Source organism: Urocitellus parryii, chromosome X (genome assembly GCF_045843805.1).
Source record: "Urocitellus parryii isolate mUroPar1 chromosome X, mUroPar1.hap1, whole genome shotgun sequence".
Classification (NCBI taxonomy): Eukaryota; Metazoa; Chordata; class Mammalia; order Rodentia; family Sciuridae; genus Urocitellus; species Urocitellus parryii.
This window is the reverse complement of record NC_135547.1, coordinates 125,254,465-125,271,627: the sequence shown is the minus strand read 5'-3', so window position 1 is coordinate 125,271,627 and position 17,163 is coordinate 125,254,465. Positions and strand designations below refer to the sequence as shown.

At 36.5% G+C, this 17,163-nt stretch overlaps 1 protein-coding gene across 7 annotated transcripts in view; it reads right to left on the bottom strand.

Annotated features, from left to right (window-relative positions):
* The window catches only part of Arhgap6 (Rho GTPase activating protein 6), a 451,538-nt gene that overhangs the window by 46,164 nt on the left and 388,211 nt on the right, over positions 1–17,163 (bottom strand). For all 7 annotated transcript variants that reach the window (XM_026395146.2, XM_026395148.2, XM_077793573.1 and 4 more), the window contains 2 exons: positions 9,420–9,491; positions 1,861–2,117 (listed from right to left, as the gene is read on the bottom strand). In XM_026395146.2, coding sequence (XP_026250931.2) covers positions 1,861–2,117; positions 9,420–9,491 — 329 coding nt within the window. The remainder of the gene's footprint in view (positions 1–1,860; positions 2,118–9,419; positions 9,492–17,163) is intronic.

The following is a 17,163-nucleotide window of genomic DNA, read 5'->3' as shown; positions in this document are numbered from 1 at the left end:
TCTATGCAATCAATATTTTTTCCCATTATTATTTATTACTCCTAAATTAATACCACTTGATTTAATCAATTTTGCTATATGTATCTCAAAAGGAAAACAGTATTTTTTGAATAAGTTAGAAAATCTCCACAACATAGGGTAAGATATTGACAGTTAAAGTTTCAACAATAGACAAAATTTTCCAAATGGAAGACAAGAGATGGGAAACATATAATTAAAATATTTTGACCCAACCACTTCATTTTATGAAACAAGAAAAAAATCACATACTCAATGAATGAGGTAAAGTCAAAGAAGTCTTGTGAATAAAAATTCCCTTAAATGTGGCCCTGGGAAGCAGATTTTTAAAATAGGAAGATTCTATAAAATAGTCTTATTTTAGTTTCCTCCAGAAGCACATAATGTACTTTATTAGGAGGTTTCCCAGGAAAGACCTACAGAGGGAATAAGAAAGGGAAGGGAAGGCAGCCCAGCAAGGGAGAATCATCAAGCCTGTTAACATGGGCAACTGTAGGTCCATCTCCCTGGAGAACCCCAGGAGATTGTGTAGATAGTGCCCTAAGGAATGAAGGAATCAGTATGTTTATACACTAAGTCTCAGGAATCATTAAGGACAGCCTCTTGTTGGGGCAGAGAAGAGAACTTATCTCCTTAGTACTTAAAACTTGCTATCTGCTTGTTTTGGGAGCCCCTGGTCATCAGAGCAAACCCTCAGCAAAGAGTTGAGGTGCTGGCAGATGGAAAGTGGGTTGGCATGCTTGGAATGATAACCATGTGTACTGCAGCCACCCATCTGTGATGAAGCATACAGGAAGAAGTTGGCTGCTGGTGTCCTAGTAGAGGCTGGACAAAGGACAGGGCATTCGGAAAGCCCACTGTCTAGGCTCTAGATTTTCAGAAAGCTAAAATTTACAGTTTTACTATTAACTGTCATTTGAGTTTATACCCAGTGACAGGCTTAGATGAACAAATTCATTGTGAAAATTCAACTATTCCATAATTTTGTCATTTCTTCATTTTTAAACATAGTTGGTACTACAGTCAACACAGGGCACAGGTCTTGCTTTATCTTGGAGAAATCCTCCATGTTGGTAGCTGATTGATAATTATGGATTTTAAGTTTAGGTCATGTCTGCAATTTTTATTAGGGCAGTCTTCAATGGATGAAGATCACAAAGATTTAGGGCCTCCAGGCAGAGGAAATGGAGAGATCTCTCAGTGACCAAGGAAGTCTTAGAGATGCTTTTCTGACTCAGCCAATTGTCAGATAAGTATCTGCCTGCTTGAACAACTCAGCTTTCCAGGTTTGAAATTTAAAATGCCAAAATAGCACGGTGTCTAGAACATAGTACTCATTTGATGACTGGTACCATATTATTATAGTATTGATTTGAAAGAGGCCACATGTAGGATCCTATGGTTCTATTTAAGGGAAAAATGCTCAATTGAAAGAAAAAACTATCTTTGTTTATGAAGACCCATAGTCAACTCTTTTGGTCAGGCACATTCTCAGATAGGTAGTGAAGAAATTAACAAAAACACTGGGTCCTGTCCTCAAGCTTCACATATAGTGCAAGACAACAGACTATAAAGACAGACCAGGATCAGTGGCAATAGTGTAGAATGTTTAGGTTGTCATGGAGTACAGTGGTAACAAAGGGGTGACACCCAACAGCTTTGAGAGGAGTTGGAGAGAGATTTAAGGATGTGCCAGCTGTTCTATGTACAGTACAAATGCTCTCTGAAGGAATGGACCCAAGCTACACATTCAGTCTTCACATGAAGAAAGACTCGAAGAATAATCTTATACATCTTCCGTGTTCCTAACATTAGTGTTGCAGAAAATTCTGGCCAACTCACCCTCCTCCTGGCCCGAGGAGCTGGTTCTGGGGTGTTTGGGGATGTTGACTCATTTGGTGTTTCTGAGGTTGAGCTGAGAGATGAGTTACTGCTTGAGAGTTCTTTGTTTTGTCTTTTATTTCCAAATGGGAGGAGGGAAGCCACAAAATCAGATGCATCCTTCTGCTCATCCCTCTGAGAATCCTGCTTGAGTTTGTAGGCCCGGTCATTGGCAATGACTTGGGATAAGGGCATTCCAAAAGCTTGTGGGATGAATTCTGGAACCAAAACCCGGACATTCACATTCAGACGCTTCATAGACCAGTGAAGACACTCATTTACATGTCAGACCAAAGGGGAAACATGTTCAAATGATAGTTTTCTGAAGAACCAATTAATCAATCAATAGACAGAGATGACTTTGTGTTTATCAGAATGGCCAAAGTTATAATTTCAATCAAGAAAACTAGTTGGTATAAATAGGCATTTTGGAAATCTAGTTATCCAGTTTTTTTCCTGTGTGCCTTGAGTCTGTTTTAAAGGAAATAACTTTAAAGAGAAGTGTGACATTTTTAATAGAGATCGATAGTACTTTATGCTCATGAATACACAGTTTCCAAACTCAGTCTTTGATTTGTGTGTTTCAGAAGTCTCCGAAGGCTAGAAGACATGTGGTGACTGCTCTTATCCATTCATTAAGAAGTATTTATTGAATACCTATTATGTGCCATGTTAAGCCACACATTGGGGATGGGTATAAAGCTTATAAAACACCCCATCCTTGCTGGTTTGGGGTTCAGAGTTTAGAGTGGGGTTGGGGAGTGCAGAGTCAGATATTTAAATAATTATAATAAAGTGACTATCATGTGTTATAATATATACATGGAGCAAAGGCTGAAATTCAGTTAAGTAGGTACACTTTTAGGTTCCCAAAATAAAAAGCAGCATGCTAAATGAAAACCTGAGAGGCAGAGGAGGAACTTAGGAACAAATTTGCTCATTTTACATTGTGTTCCTCGTTCCTGTATCCCACCACCAGCTAGCTGGGTTGTGCCTGTCACCCTCATGATCTTTACTCAAGCCATTCTGCTGGCCACATGTAGAGATGGACTCCACCATAATGTATCTGATGGGGAGGCCCAGGATATGATTTTTTAAATCCTCTAATAAGGAAGGGGCACAATGCAGAAATGTATGATACTATTTGGAGATGTACATATAGTTATTTGCATTCTGCATCTATGTAGTAAATCCATTTGTATACATATATATTTGATTCTTAGGGCCAGATATTTTGTGGGCAATATTTTAGATTCATGCTAAAAAATGCATTAATAATTCAATCAAGGGCATTATTCCTGTTAGGCTCAAAATTAGTCTCCTAGCAGCAGCAAATTGGAGTCTAGTTTCTCCCTTGTTTTTATAAGCCCTATGAATGAAACCAGAATGATCAAGGGAAAATAATTCTAAGGTTCTTTGTTCAAGGGAAAATAATTCCAAGGTAGTTCACTAACATTAAATCAGGTGGAAATAGGCTTTAAAAGGCTTTACTCTTTGATTCATGACAAAATTTTAAACTAGGCTAATGGCCAAGTAGGCATTAAAACAAGAAATGCTACTTTAAAGGCTTGTATCTCTGGTTCTATCAAAACATGCAGTTTGTTTTGAAGTAAAAACTCTAACTTCATTTGGGGATTTTTAGAGGTGCTTGTCATTTAGTATCAACATACTAGGTGACATGAGATAATAAAAAAGTTAGGCATCTGTCCACTGAGTGATCAATTTGGACAGTGTAGCAAGATCTAATATTCTCTACTGACAAAAGGTCAGTTCTACTACTAGCAAAATTAGAAAGCAAAAGGGACAATATCAGACACCAGCTGCATACCCTGAGGATTTATTATACAAATTAGTGCTATCTTGTCTGTGGAAATAAGCAAATATTCTTACTTCAAAAAGAACATTGAAATGTATGAGGTGCCACATGTCTGCTCATGTTAGGCAGACATATAGTAGGGAAAGGGACTACTGAATCTTCTGCTAGCCATTTTTTTCCATATAAGGAAACCTAACCAGACTCATTTAAATATTTTTAATATCTATAGAAGAAGTAAAAACTGTAGTTTCCTTTGGAATCTGTCATTTTTTAGTATCTGAAAGTCTGTCATTCTACTAATTGGAATAATTTAATACCAATTAAACAGATTAAATACATGAAGTCATTCTCCCTCACTTATTCTTCCTCTTTTATTCAAGAGATGTAACCACCCACAACAGATTTTTATTTCTCTCTTGAAGGCTTTATTTTCTGGTTGAGTTTATTTCTTCAGTGGTAGAGTGTGGATGTTGTCTCCTTAGTTTCTTATTGCTTTCCCTGAGGACTCTCACAAGCTTCACAAAGGAGAACTCTCTCTGCTCTAATATGTAGTGCAGTATCTATGCAGTCTCTCTAAAATTTTAGGAAGGATTCCTGAATATTATTTATTCTTAAAAATATGACTATTGTCAAAGAGAGGACTCATTACCAGTCTACTGAGCAAAAGCCTTGTTTATATGTAAATAAAGCATTGGGTACACATGCCTATGTATGGTTTCAAAGCTCTTCTGTTGGATGGGGAGGAACTTTGGGACTCTTCATGTTGACAAAAGCTAAAAAATTGATAATTGGATTTTAAGACTACAAGGAAATTACCCAAGATTATCTGTGCTGGGTCAAGGCAATGGATATCATGTTCTAGTCCATGGCAAGTGTTCAATGAGGAGGCTGTTCCCCGGCTGTTTTCATCAAGTAATAGCACTCCATAATGACATTCAACATATTTTCTTTGAGAATTTCTACATGGTGATAACTGATACTTGATTTTTATATTGCTATTTAATATGAAGCAAAAATAAGGATTGTATCAACTATTCTTTATATAGTGTTACTTCACAGCTCATATATAATGACACACTTGGACAGTGAGTAACACTAAAACAGCATTATAGGATTTCAGAATAATAGGATTTCAGCATAAAGAAAGGTGCCAGAACTGGAGTACTGTCAGATTTTTTGTTGATTAATAATACATGGCATAATGTGTCAATGTCCTGAGGGGAGGGGATGTATCCCCACAGTAAAACCTAATCCTATGTGCTCTGATTAAGAGGCACAGTAACTGGAACAAAGTAGCTATTTTTAAACTATCCCCCCAAACTGATTTCTTTTTTGACATAAGAAAGAAATTTTCTTAAGTTCTGAAAGTTTTACAAATGCTTTCAGTTGCCAAGTAATTAAACTAAGAGAAATTAAGTGTGTGGGACTAATCTATATGAAATGTTTTCTGAATCGGTGTTAATCTTGAATTAATTTCCATCATAGAGATCAAAAGGTAAATAGAGCATTGCTTGAGTGGCAGGAGGGACATGGGAGTGTCACATGATCTGCTATGTATTTTATCAAGGCAATTAAATAACATGCAGAACATGATTTGTTCTGATAGAATCAATTAATGTAGTAGCATATTAAACACTTTGTGAATCACTCTTTATTGGGACAGCAATTTGACTCTGAAAAGCTGCTCCTCTTTATTTTTAGATGGCCTAACCCAAGAGGTCATTTAGAGTTTCCTGTTTTCCTTCTTTTACTCTTGGACCCAAATGATCATTTTTCACATGCACAGCTGTTATGAACCCAAATGCTAATATTCAGTGGGAAGGAAATAAAGTGTACTGATCACCACTGTGACAGACTAGCACATTGGTGCCCTCACACTCTGGTTCCCAGGTTATCCTCATAATGGCTTCCAATGTTGACATGAACAGATCTTTATGTATAGGAAATGTTAAATAATTACTCTTCACTTAAGTCTAAGATACATTGGGTTTAAACATCAAAACTACTTTATGAACCAATAAAAATGTGAATGAATGAAAAAAATACTTTATAAAAAATCAATACTTTGGTCATGGAGCCTGATACTTCCCTTTAGTTGGATGAGTGATATGTCTTTGAAACCATCAGGAGCTGCCATTTTTTCCCTCAGTGAACTCTGCAGGGCAGTATAGAACATGGCTAAGCTTTCACTGAGCCTACATAAATATGATTTGGTCTGGAAAATGTATAATAGACCAGTGTGTATTGGTCAATTACTTCCTTGGCCTTTCCTTCCTGCATCTTCATGTTTTTACTTCCTGCTATTTTGTATATAGTAATAAGGCAGCACAAGTACACACACACACACACACACACACACACACACACAATGCAAACATCTATCTTCTCCTGCTAAAATGCTCATTATGCTTAGACTAGCCTGAATATGTACTTTCAAAGAATCACCTAAAATCTATGTTGTATTTAAGTCCCAGTATGTATATCTCTATCCTAGATCAAATGAACATTAAGAGTTAATACATTACTAATTCAGAAGTAATCCCTTATCCACAGTCTCACTTTCCATGGTTTTGGTTACCTGTAGTTAACTGTGGTCAAAAAATAATAAATGGAAAATTCCAGAAATAAGCAATTTATAAGTTTGAAATAGCTTTTAATAGTACATTGTAATAATCAATCTATTTATTATTAGGTATTGTTGTTAATCTCTTACTCTGCCTAATTTCTAAATTAAACTTTATTGTACATATGTATGCATGGGAAAAAAACATACTATATGTAGGGTTTGGTCTTAAAACCTGGCAGGAGAATAAGCCTAAGCACAGCTCTACATGGTCATCTAAAAGGAAAAATGATGTGTGTGTGTGTGTGTGTGTGTGTGTGTGTTTAGTGTTACTTAAGATGTACACTTTTGTCAGTTCTATCAAAAGTAAGTAAAGCTGGAGCCTATAAAGGAGGGTTCTTGTGTAGGAGTGCTTAATAATAATGATCACAAAGGACCCTGGAGTCATAAGTTTATCCTGAATTAATTTGAGCCTGATCTCATAGACCTACAAGTCTTCCTGATCTCGTACATTGATAAACTTGATCTGTTTTTCACTGATATGATTATGAATTACTGTCTTCACAGTTTTCAGAGACTGGCTGAAATACTAATTGCTTTGGTGTAATTGTTTACAAAAAAAGTAATGCTTTGCTGTCTTGTTTATTGCTGTCTTAGGATGATACCTGCCCTATGTATGCCATGTCCAGTCACCTGCCATCTGCCACTGTGGATCTCTGGACCGCTCTGATGCTAAATGCCTTTAACTGTTCATGCCTCACCTGATAGAGAAAATGACTTTGGTTTACTTCCTCTAACTTTACCTTCTTTCAGCAGGAAGCAGCTTGGAGATGTTGTTGCCTATTTTCCCATAGAAATGGAACGTAGGAATTGACAGTGGGAAAATGTTAACAGTGATCTACTTTATGCTTTGAATATAACCCTTGCTGCTCTGCCACAGCAGCTTATTTTTAAAATGGATGTGTTTCTTTCTCTTCCTCTCTTACTGCTCCTCCCTAAACTCTCCCCCCCCCCTCCAATCTCAGGGGAAACAGGATTACCTTTCTTCCCAATTTTAGGCAGATTTATCTGTCCATGAGTACACACCCACCATAGGAATGAAGTAATCCAGACTTTGGGGATGGTGCCAGATCTCAGAAATATCTATCTCCCAAATTAACAAGCGAATTACAACTCCAACAGAGAACACATGGAATGTAGCCTTTGAATCACCTCTTTAAAAAGAGCTCTATTCCTGCTGATGGGGAGAATCACAGCCTCTGGGACAGCAGTTCCCTGTGTTTCTCGTTTGCTAGCAAAGCAATAAAACTTCTTTTCCTTTTTACGCAAAAAAAAAAAAAAACACCCATGCTCTAGGTACCCTTGCAGACTGAGGGACTCAGACTCCCTGTATGGGGATCTGGGAATTAGTTTTTTGCTATTTTTTCTTTGCTTGTTTGCAATACTGGAGATTGAACCCTGGCCTTCATGCATTCTAGGCCAAATGCTATCTTCTAAGCTAGACCTTGATCATTAGGATTTTTAAAAGTTCCACCTTTATGTATATATATAAAGCACTAATTTAAAAAATTATAAATAAATAGAAGGAAGACCAGTGCGTAGAGAAAAGGGAACAAGGAGAGGGAAGAGGGAAGGGAAAGGGGAAGTACTGGGGACTAAATTGGAGCAAATTATATTCCAGATTTGCATGATTATGCCAAAATAAACACCACTATTCTGTATAACTACAATGCACTATTATGAAAGACTTTTTAAACATTCCACGAATCATCATACTGTGTAGTCAGGGGTAAGGAAGGATTGCTGAAACTTTCACCTTTTTTTTCTCCCATCTGAGATAAACACTTGAAATCTCTGAAGATATTTTAGTTGGGGGCAATCTACTGGTATCTAGATAGTAGAGACCAAGGATACTACTAAATATCCTATGGTGCATAGGACAACCCCTGCCACACAGGTTTTTCCCATCTAAAGCATCAAATCCTACCAAGGGTGAAAAACCCTGCTCTAAGGGAAGCAAAACAATGATTTTTCCATTCTTGACAATTATTTATCTCTAAACATGATGAACCAAATGTTATGATCCTTAAGGCACAGTTCAAGGTAGATTCTGGTATCTATAGTGTGGAATAGGTCTTGTCCAATATTGATCATAAATGCATTTTTAAAATATCTGTTATTTAGTTGTTGATGGACCTATATTTTATTCATTTATTTATATGTGGTGCTGAGAATTGAACCCAGGGCCTCACACATGGGAGGCAAGTGCTCTACCACCAAGCCACAACCCCAGCCCATGCATTTATTTTTAAAGCCCTTGGATTCATTGCTTTCCATGCAGAAATCCAAATACTATATAAAAGAATTCCAAGGTAAGAATTGTGTCTGTTCTCATTCATCATGCAATTACTGATTCCCATGAAATGACTATACATTAATAGGACCACAACATTCAGAAATCATCTAATATAAGACTCTAAGAGAGAGCCACAAAAAATTGACTGTTAATGAGGCCCAGGTTTCCATTAGGCAGGCTCAAAGAATATTAATTAAAAATGACCATAAAAACCCTGAAAGAGGGACTCAAGTATCAGTTCCCTAAATAGACATAGAAGGGACACAAAACAGTGTGATGAGAGTCAGCAATTCCCAAAACATAGGGGACAAAAAATGATCATGCTATGATCTAACATAAAAATGCTGCGAATGGCACATCTTCAGTAACCCAGGAGGCTGAAACTGTTTCTCTCCAGTAGTCATGGTAGGATAATCCAAACTCTTTCTCATTCAGCTAGCCCTGCCTAACTGTCTGGATTCGCCAGACAGCTGGTTAGTGTTAGTGATGCTGTCCATAGCTACTTGATCCAGGTCCTCTTATGCATAGCTGATTGGCCAGAATAATTGGAACCACAAACTTGGCAGAAGTCACACTCTGCTCAAATGAGCTGAATTCATCAATTCAGTACAGGGATATTCAAACAGAGAAGAGTAGACCAAATGTCCCTTAATGGTATTCCATCATAGAAATCCAGTTTACATAATAAAATTAAACCACATACATCTATGCAATTCAAATCCCCACCAAATTCAACCATTATGCTCAATGGAAGATACATTTGTTTTATTTATTTCATCTTTTACCTCTGTCTTTGTTTTTCTCCTTTCCTAGTGAATCCAGTTTCTTTCTCAAAGATTTCTTTCTTTTTTGGCCATCTGTAAATATTAAAAGAACAGGAAGTTATGAAATGAAGTATACAAGTGATTTTATATTATCAATAATTACATTTGAGCAAAAGTATGACCTCTTTCTTACTTCACTCATAATTTGACATTTAGGAACATCTCTAAGAATGCATGAATATCCCTGATTTGGATACTACGTATAACCATAGTCTTGATGTACACTCTTAAAATTTCTTTCAGTCATGGAAAGTATAGAAAACTTCCCTCCTTCCAATGTAATTTAGCTTTGACATGTAGATATATTTGCTTTTATTATTACATAAGTCTCTTCAATTCTCTAGGGTTATACAAATCAATGTCCATCATGAAGCAAACATCCTTTTTTTTTTTTAGAGAGAGAGAGAGAGAGAGAGAGAGAGAGAGAGAGAGAGAGAGAGAGGAGAGAATTTTTTAAATATTTATTTTTTAGTTTTCGGCGGACACAACATCTTTGTTTGTATATGGTGCTGAGGATCGAACCCGAGCCACATGCATGCCAGGCGAGCGTGCTACCGCCCAAGCCACATCCCCAGCCCCAAGCAAACATCCTTAAGAGAACTAATAATACATACAGCTTTGACATCTGTGATCTAGTACAGTATCATTGGATAAGGAAATGGATTTGCGGATCCACAAAAACATAGGTTTAACTATCACTATGCCATTTACTATGGGTGTGACTTTGGAAAAGTCTCACCATTCTTATCTATAAGATGAGAATGTCATGGGGTTATTGTGAGAATTACATGAAACAATGCACATGTAGTGCTTAATGTGGAGCCTGATACAGCTTCACAAATTCATATCTCCTTCCTTTGTGGGGGTTGAACAGTAGCCCATGACACAGTTGCATCATAATTTAATTAATAATTTCCCCATTGATGGATGTTGGGGTTTCTATTTTTTCACTATAATAAGTAAGGAATATATCATTTTATTATCTGGTACTTAAATGTACTTCATATGTGGGACAGGGGATATAGCTCAGTTGGTAGAGTGCTTGCCTCACACGCATAAGGCCCTGGGTTCAATCCCCAGCACCACAAAAAATGTTCTTAATTTGTTTGTTTAAATTGCTAACTAATAAATATAGCCCTCGCATCAGTGGGCAGCTGCAGTTGAATTCCTGGGGTGTCATCATAAAATATTGGCCCCGATCATTGCCAGAATGTGTTTTGGAATTATGCAGCTGTCAGTTTAACTTGTGGGAGGTGTGAATTGGGAATCTACATTGTGATTGCATGACAGTCATGAAGCTGATGCCACCCGGAAATTCATGTTTAAAAGAGGGATTAAGAATTGATTTACAGGGCACACTAAAAATGTAATAAGGAAAGATGGTCAGCCCAATAAAATTTAAAAACAATACTCTGGTATCAAGGAAAGACAGAGTAAGCATTCTGAAACAGTAATGAGCATTCTTGGGATCCTCACAGGGTTGCAGATGTTCCTGACTCCTCTGAATTTTTGGAGGCAAAAGAACATCACAATATAGTCAACAGGCACATTCAATTATGCCTCCCTTTCAATATTTCAAAATTGATTCTCCTTCCACAAAATGAAAATAGTTCATAAGTGTTCTCAACCTTTTCAATTATGAAATTTGCATAGGGGAAAATTATGTAAATCAGTTGTAATGTGGCAAAGAGTCATCAATCTCTTTCATCATTTATGCTTTCCTATCCTCAACATCTAAAAGTTGATCTAATTACTAAGGCCTATTGTGACTTCTTATATAGAGACAATAAAACATAAAAACTGCACAAGATTTTAACCTGTTCTCCAAATAGGATTGATGGTTCTCTTATTTTGTAATGTTTTCTTCATTGGTAATTCATATCAGCAAATGTACTTGACATTAAAAAATTTAGTTTTTAAATCCTCTAGTTCCTTCATTGAAAGAGTCTTTGAGACAGACTAATTAAGTCATACATTAAAGACTAAGAAATTTAGGGTTGGGGTTGTGGCTCAGTGGTAGAGTGCTTGCCTAGCATGCCCTGGGTTTGATCCTCAGCACCACATAAAGATAAATAAATAAAGATATTGTATTCATCTACAACTAAAACATATTTTTTTTTAAAAAAGACTAATAAATTTAAAAAAGACTAATAAATTTATTTTTATAACTAGTGGATGGATCCTAACTTTCAAACAAAATGTCAAATAGTCAGAATACATTTAGGATGGGGGTATTTTCATTTAAGATAGAATGGCTTTAAAAATTTTTAAAAATTATGGAATGGATCATAAATAGATGTACCTAAATACCAATGTACAGTTTAAGTTTAAATAATATTTATAAGTTCAACTTTGGCATATTCAGCATATAAGTAGAGATCTAGACTGTTGCTTATACTCAAAGAACCACATTTTGCATCCCTCCTCCTCACCCCATGTGATTATTGGTCTGATTTTTGAAATAATCAATTGATTTTTTTTAGTCTTACTATCTAGGCATGCATAGGTACAGAATACAGTTTTTTTTCCCCTTTGGGGATAATGTGGATGGAATCACACTGTGGTTATTCTTTCTTATTTCATTTATTTCACTCACCACTTTGGGAGATTCATACTATAACTCCCTCAGGCAACTAAAAGTCATTCATTATGATTGTTACATAGCATTTTCTTATATGAATTTACAGTTAAATTCTTCCATTAAACCACTGGTGGAAATTTGTGTTATTTCTAGCTTTGGGGTATTAGGAGCAGTGATTTTAAAAATTCTATTCATGTCTTCTGTGCACATACTGATCTTTCTGAGAGGGTGTAGTTCAGAACCTGAAGCATCAGTATCACTTGGGAACTTTTTAGGGATGCAAATTCTCTATGGTTTCATCCAGACTCAGTGAATCTGGAGTAGCCTCCAGCAATGTGTGTTGGAACATACTCTCCAGGGGATTCTGGTACACACTAAAGTCTGAGAGTCATTGCTCTAGGGTATATACATAGAAGCTACTTTGCTAGGTCAGTGTGTATGCAGTATTAGGCTTTATTAGGTAGTATCAAACTTTTCAAGGTTGTTTGGCTCCTTTCTATTCCCACCAGAATTAGAATATAGTTACAAAAGGATAATATATACTTAAACTCCAAACTCCAAACAGTATCTTGAAACCTCCTTATAGCCAAAGTGTGATTTTTGTGAATAACTACCTACAATAAAAAGTGGACCTGTTTATTATCTTTTTTACTTAATTTGACATGAATATTTTTAATGGGCAATTATATGAAATAATACATGATGTACAATATTGTGAAGTGATACAATGTTTTAGTATGTCATTTTCTCTTTTCAAATCTTCAAGAAAGTGACCAGAGCTGCACAATGAAACCACTTGTTCCTCTTCTCCTTGGTGTTCAATCATTACTTTGCTTGGAGTCTTCAGTTTTTGAAGAATTTCTCATCTTTGCTTTCAGAGAGAACAAAAAATCGGATCAAAAGGTTTCCAGATTACGTGCTTGTACCATACAGAACACTTTATGTTCAATCAGTTCCTTGGATGGCAATAAGTGTGATAAATGACATTCTGTATTTGTCTTAGTTTTCTTTCTGCTGTTATAACAGAATACCATAGACTGGATAATTTATAAACAATGTAAGCCTATTTGGCTCATTGTTCTGGAGACTGGGAAGTCCAAGACTGAGAGGCCACATCTTGTGAGTGCCTCCTTGTTGTGTCATAACATGGTGGAAGGCATAATATAGGCATGTAAGAGAAAAATAAAGAGATGGAACTTGTAGGCTCAAGCCATTGTTATTAATCCATCCATGATGGCAGAGTTCTCATGACATAAGTGCCTCCCAGTAAGCCCTACCTTCCACTGAGGATTGTTTCTAACACCTGCTTTTTGAGGGACACATTCAAATCACAGGGTTTTTTAAAGAAATTCAACCTTCCAAACATCAATGCCATAAAAATATTTTAAAAATAGCTTTATTTAATTTATTTATTATTATGTGGTGCTGAGTATTGAACCCAGTGCCTCACACAAGCAAGACAAGCACTCTATCACTGAGTCTCAGCCCCAGCCCCCATAGGAATATTTTTAATGATGCAAATAGTAATTATCACATGCTTGCTTACTGCTTACAGTGTACACATTATCTTAGAGACAACAGTGATCTGGAGGACTGTGTCCTGACCAGAAACCATTTTGGAACAAGCACTTAGGTATTGGCTCCCATGTTCTCTCCTTTAACCAGGCATCATAGAAGTCTGTATTAATAAACCCAGAGGAGACCACGACCTACATGGGAGACCATACAAACAAATGACTCAAGAGCAGATGGTAAAGTAGCAAGTCTTTTATATCCTAGTGATCCCAAAGCAAAGGACTCATTTTGTTGGAGGTAGTTAATATGGGCATCATATTGGTGGAGACCAACATTAAGCAGGGTCTTTAGAAGAGCTGAGAATAAGAACACATGAAATTGCTCCTGTAAGACACACTATTCATGGACTCATTTGCAGATGGGTAGTGCTCCATTTTAAGGCCTGTTTTTCTAGCTAGACTAGAGGCTCTCTGAGGAGAGAACCATGCTTCTTCCAAGGGGATAGCACAGGATGATGCATGCCCTGAGAACTTGTTGACATAGTGTAAAGTCAGAAAATCAGAGATTTGTGATTGGGTTTGAGGAAATTCAGAAGCAATGAAGTATATACTCAATAACGTTAAGGTGATCAGATTTGGAAAATGAAGGATATAAAACAGTATTTTCCATATTGAATTAATGCTAGAGATAAAATAAGAAAGGCAAAAGTACTGACAGCACTGGGTCCCACATTCCTCTATCCCTATAGGCCAGCATAGGCACCTGACCTTGAATCACCATACCCATTTAAATTATCTGGAAGGCCTTGACATATGCAACCCAGTTAAGCCTAAACAAAAGTTTCCCACTCTTTCAAATCTTATAAAAAAAATCCTGCTGAAAAAAGTTTGAAAGAATGCTTTTTGGCACCACCTCCCCTGTTTCCCAGCCATAACTGCCTCTCTATTTACTTGGACCAGAAAAATAGACTCTCAGAGAAAGCAAACCAAAGGAATTCATAGGCAAAATGAGTGGAGCACAGTTAAAAAAGTGAGGAAAAATTATATGCACAAGGACAATTGAGTGGCAGAATGGGAAGTAGCTCTTTAGAAACTGAATATAATATATGCCAAATTTTCTTAGCCTGGGTTTGATGATACTTGAATCCAGATATGTCTTTATTATGGGGAATTGTACCATACATCATAGATATTTTGCAGTATCTATGGCATCTATCTACTAGAATCCATAGCACCTACTCACTACCTATTGCAACAAGAAATAACATATCTGGGCATTACAAAATGTCCCCAGGTACCAAAACCACTGAGTATCAGAACCACTGGTCTATGCATAAAACTCTATCTAGAGAGCAGCTATGAACCATGTGATTGTGAATAAAGCATTCATATTTTCCCCCTTGTTACCAAGTTCAATCAATACCAAATGTTTTTGTTTTAAACAGAACTATATCAAAATGCTTACAAGTTATTGAGATTTTTAGATATCAGGATGAATTTTGAGCACAGAAGCACTTTCCTTCATTTTATGAAAAACAGAAGGCTACCTATAGTTATCTTTCTACTAATTCCTAAGACTATAGGTAGGGAAAGAAGGCGAGTTTCTTTATAAAAAGAGCCTTTTCTTTCTTTCAATAAAGTACTATGTCTTCTTTTGGGTGGAAAGATCTGGTGGAAAAGCATTTGTGGTGAATGGTGGTATGAATGGATACTATTAAACATTTGAGGAAGGCTCTAGAGGACTAAAATTGTGCATGAAAAGACTTACTAGCCCAAACATCCATAGGTCAGAACAAGGATTCATCAGAATATTTTAGGGAGACCATTTTGCCATCAAACGGAACTGTTCAGCAATGGAATGAGCTACATCCATAAAAGCACCATTTGCTATGGCTTCCATCTTGGTTGTACTCTGCCTTATATCCTTCACTCTGAGAGAAGTCAGGTCACTGTCAATCCTATGCAAAGGACTAAGCAGTAAGGAACTGAAGCCTCCAGCCAACAGCCATATGAGTAAGCCTGGACACAGATTCTCCAGAGCCAGACAGACTAGCTTTCAGGTAACTGAAGCACCAACTAAGCTGGCGAACCAGAACAGCCCAGCTAAGCTATTTGAAGAAGCTATGTGAGATGAGAAATATTCATCATTTGAAAGAAAAAAAAAAGGAAAGGAAATGATGCTAATCTAAGTGTAATGTAGTATCCTAGATGAGATCTTGGAACACAAAAAGACATTAATGGGGAAACTGGCAAGGTATGAATAACTCTATTGTTTTATTGATGATTATACATCAAAGTTGGTTTCTTTGCTATGATAGTAGTCCTAGGCTATATAAGTGTTAACACTGGGAAAAGTGGGTGAAGTACAAAAGTAAGCTTTGGACTATTTTTGTGACTTTTTTGTAAGTTTAAAATTATTCCAAAATATGGGTTGGGGATGTGGCTCAAGCGGTAGTGCATTCACCTGGCATGGGTAGGGCGCTGGGTTCGATCCTCAGCACCACATAAAAAATAAAATAAAGATATTGTGTCCACCGAAAACTAAAAAATAAATATTAAAAAATTCTCTCTCTCTCTCTCTCAAAAAATTATTCCAAAATAGAAAAAAAGGAAAATGTAGTCTTGAAATGCATATTAAAGAAAAAAAGTGCTAAAGTTGTCAAATAATCCTGAGCAATAAGAGCCAATGCAGGAGGCACCATAATACCCAATTTCAAATTATATTACAGAACTATATTAACAAAACAGCAATGGTACTGGCATAAAACAGATGTGTAGACCAGTGGAATAGAGTAGAAGACAGAGACAAATCCACAAACATAGTCTTCTGATCCTTGAAAAAGGCATGAAATATTTTATTGGGCAAAAGATAGCCTTTTAAACAATTGGTGCTGGGAAAACTGGATATCCATATGTAGAAGAATGAAAATAGAACCCTATTCCACACCCTGCACAAAAATCAACTCAAAATGGATCAAAGACCTAGAAATAAGACCAGAAGGTCTACAACTGCTAGAAAAGACAGGGCAATACTCCAGCACATAGACACAGGCAATAACTTCCTCAACAAGACGCTTATAGAACTCAGGAAAAAAATAAAAAGAATCAATAAATGGGACAAAATCAAACTAAAAATCTTCACTATAGCAAAATTAATAATTAATAGCATGATGAAAGGACCTACAGAATGGAAGAAAATCTTTGCCAGCTGCTTGTCCAACAGAGGATTAATATCCAGAATATACGAAGAACTCAAAAACACACAAAAAAATCAGTAAATGGGCAAAGAACTAAACAGACAGTTCTCAAAAAAAGTACAGATGGGCATCAAATGTGTGAAGTTATGTTCAACAACTTTTAGCCATAAGGGAAATGCAAATAAAAACTACTCTGAGGGGCTGAGTAGAGGTGAGGGCTGTGCTACAGCACTCACCAAGCGTGTGTGAGGCACTGGATTCAATCCTCAGCACCAGATAAATAATGATAATAAAGGTATTGTGTCCATCTACAACTAAAAATATTCTTTAAAAAACTACACTGAGATTTCATCTTATTCTAGTTAGAATGGTAATCATCAAGAATACAAATAATAATAAATGCTAGAGAGAAC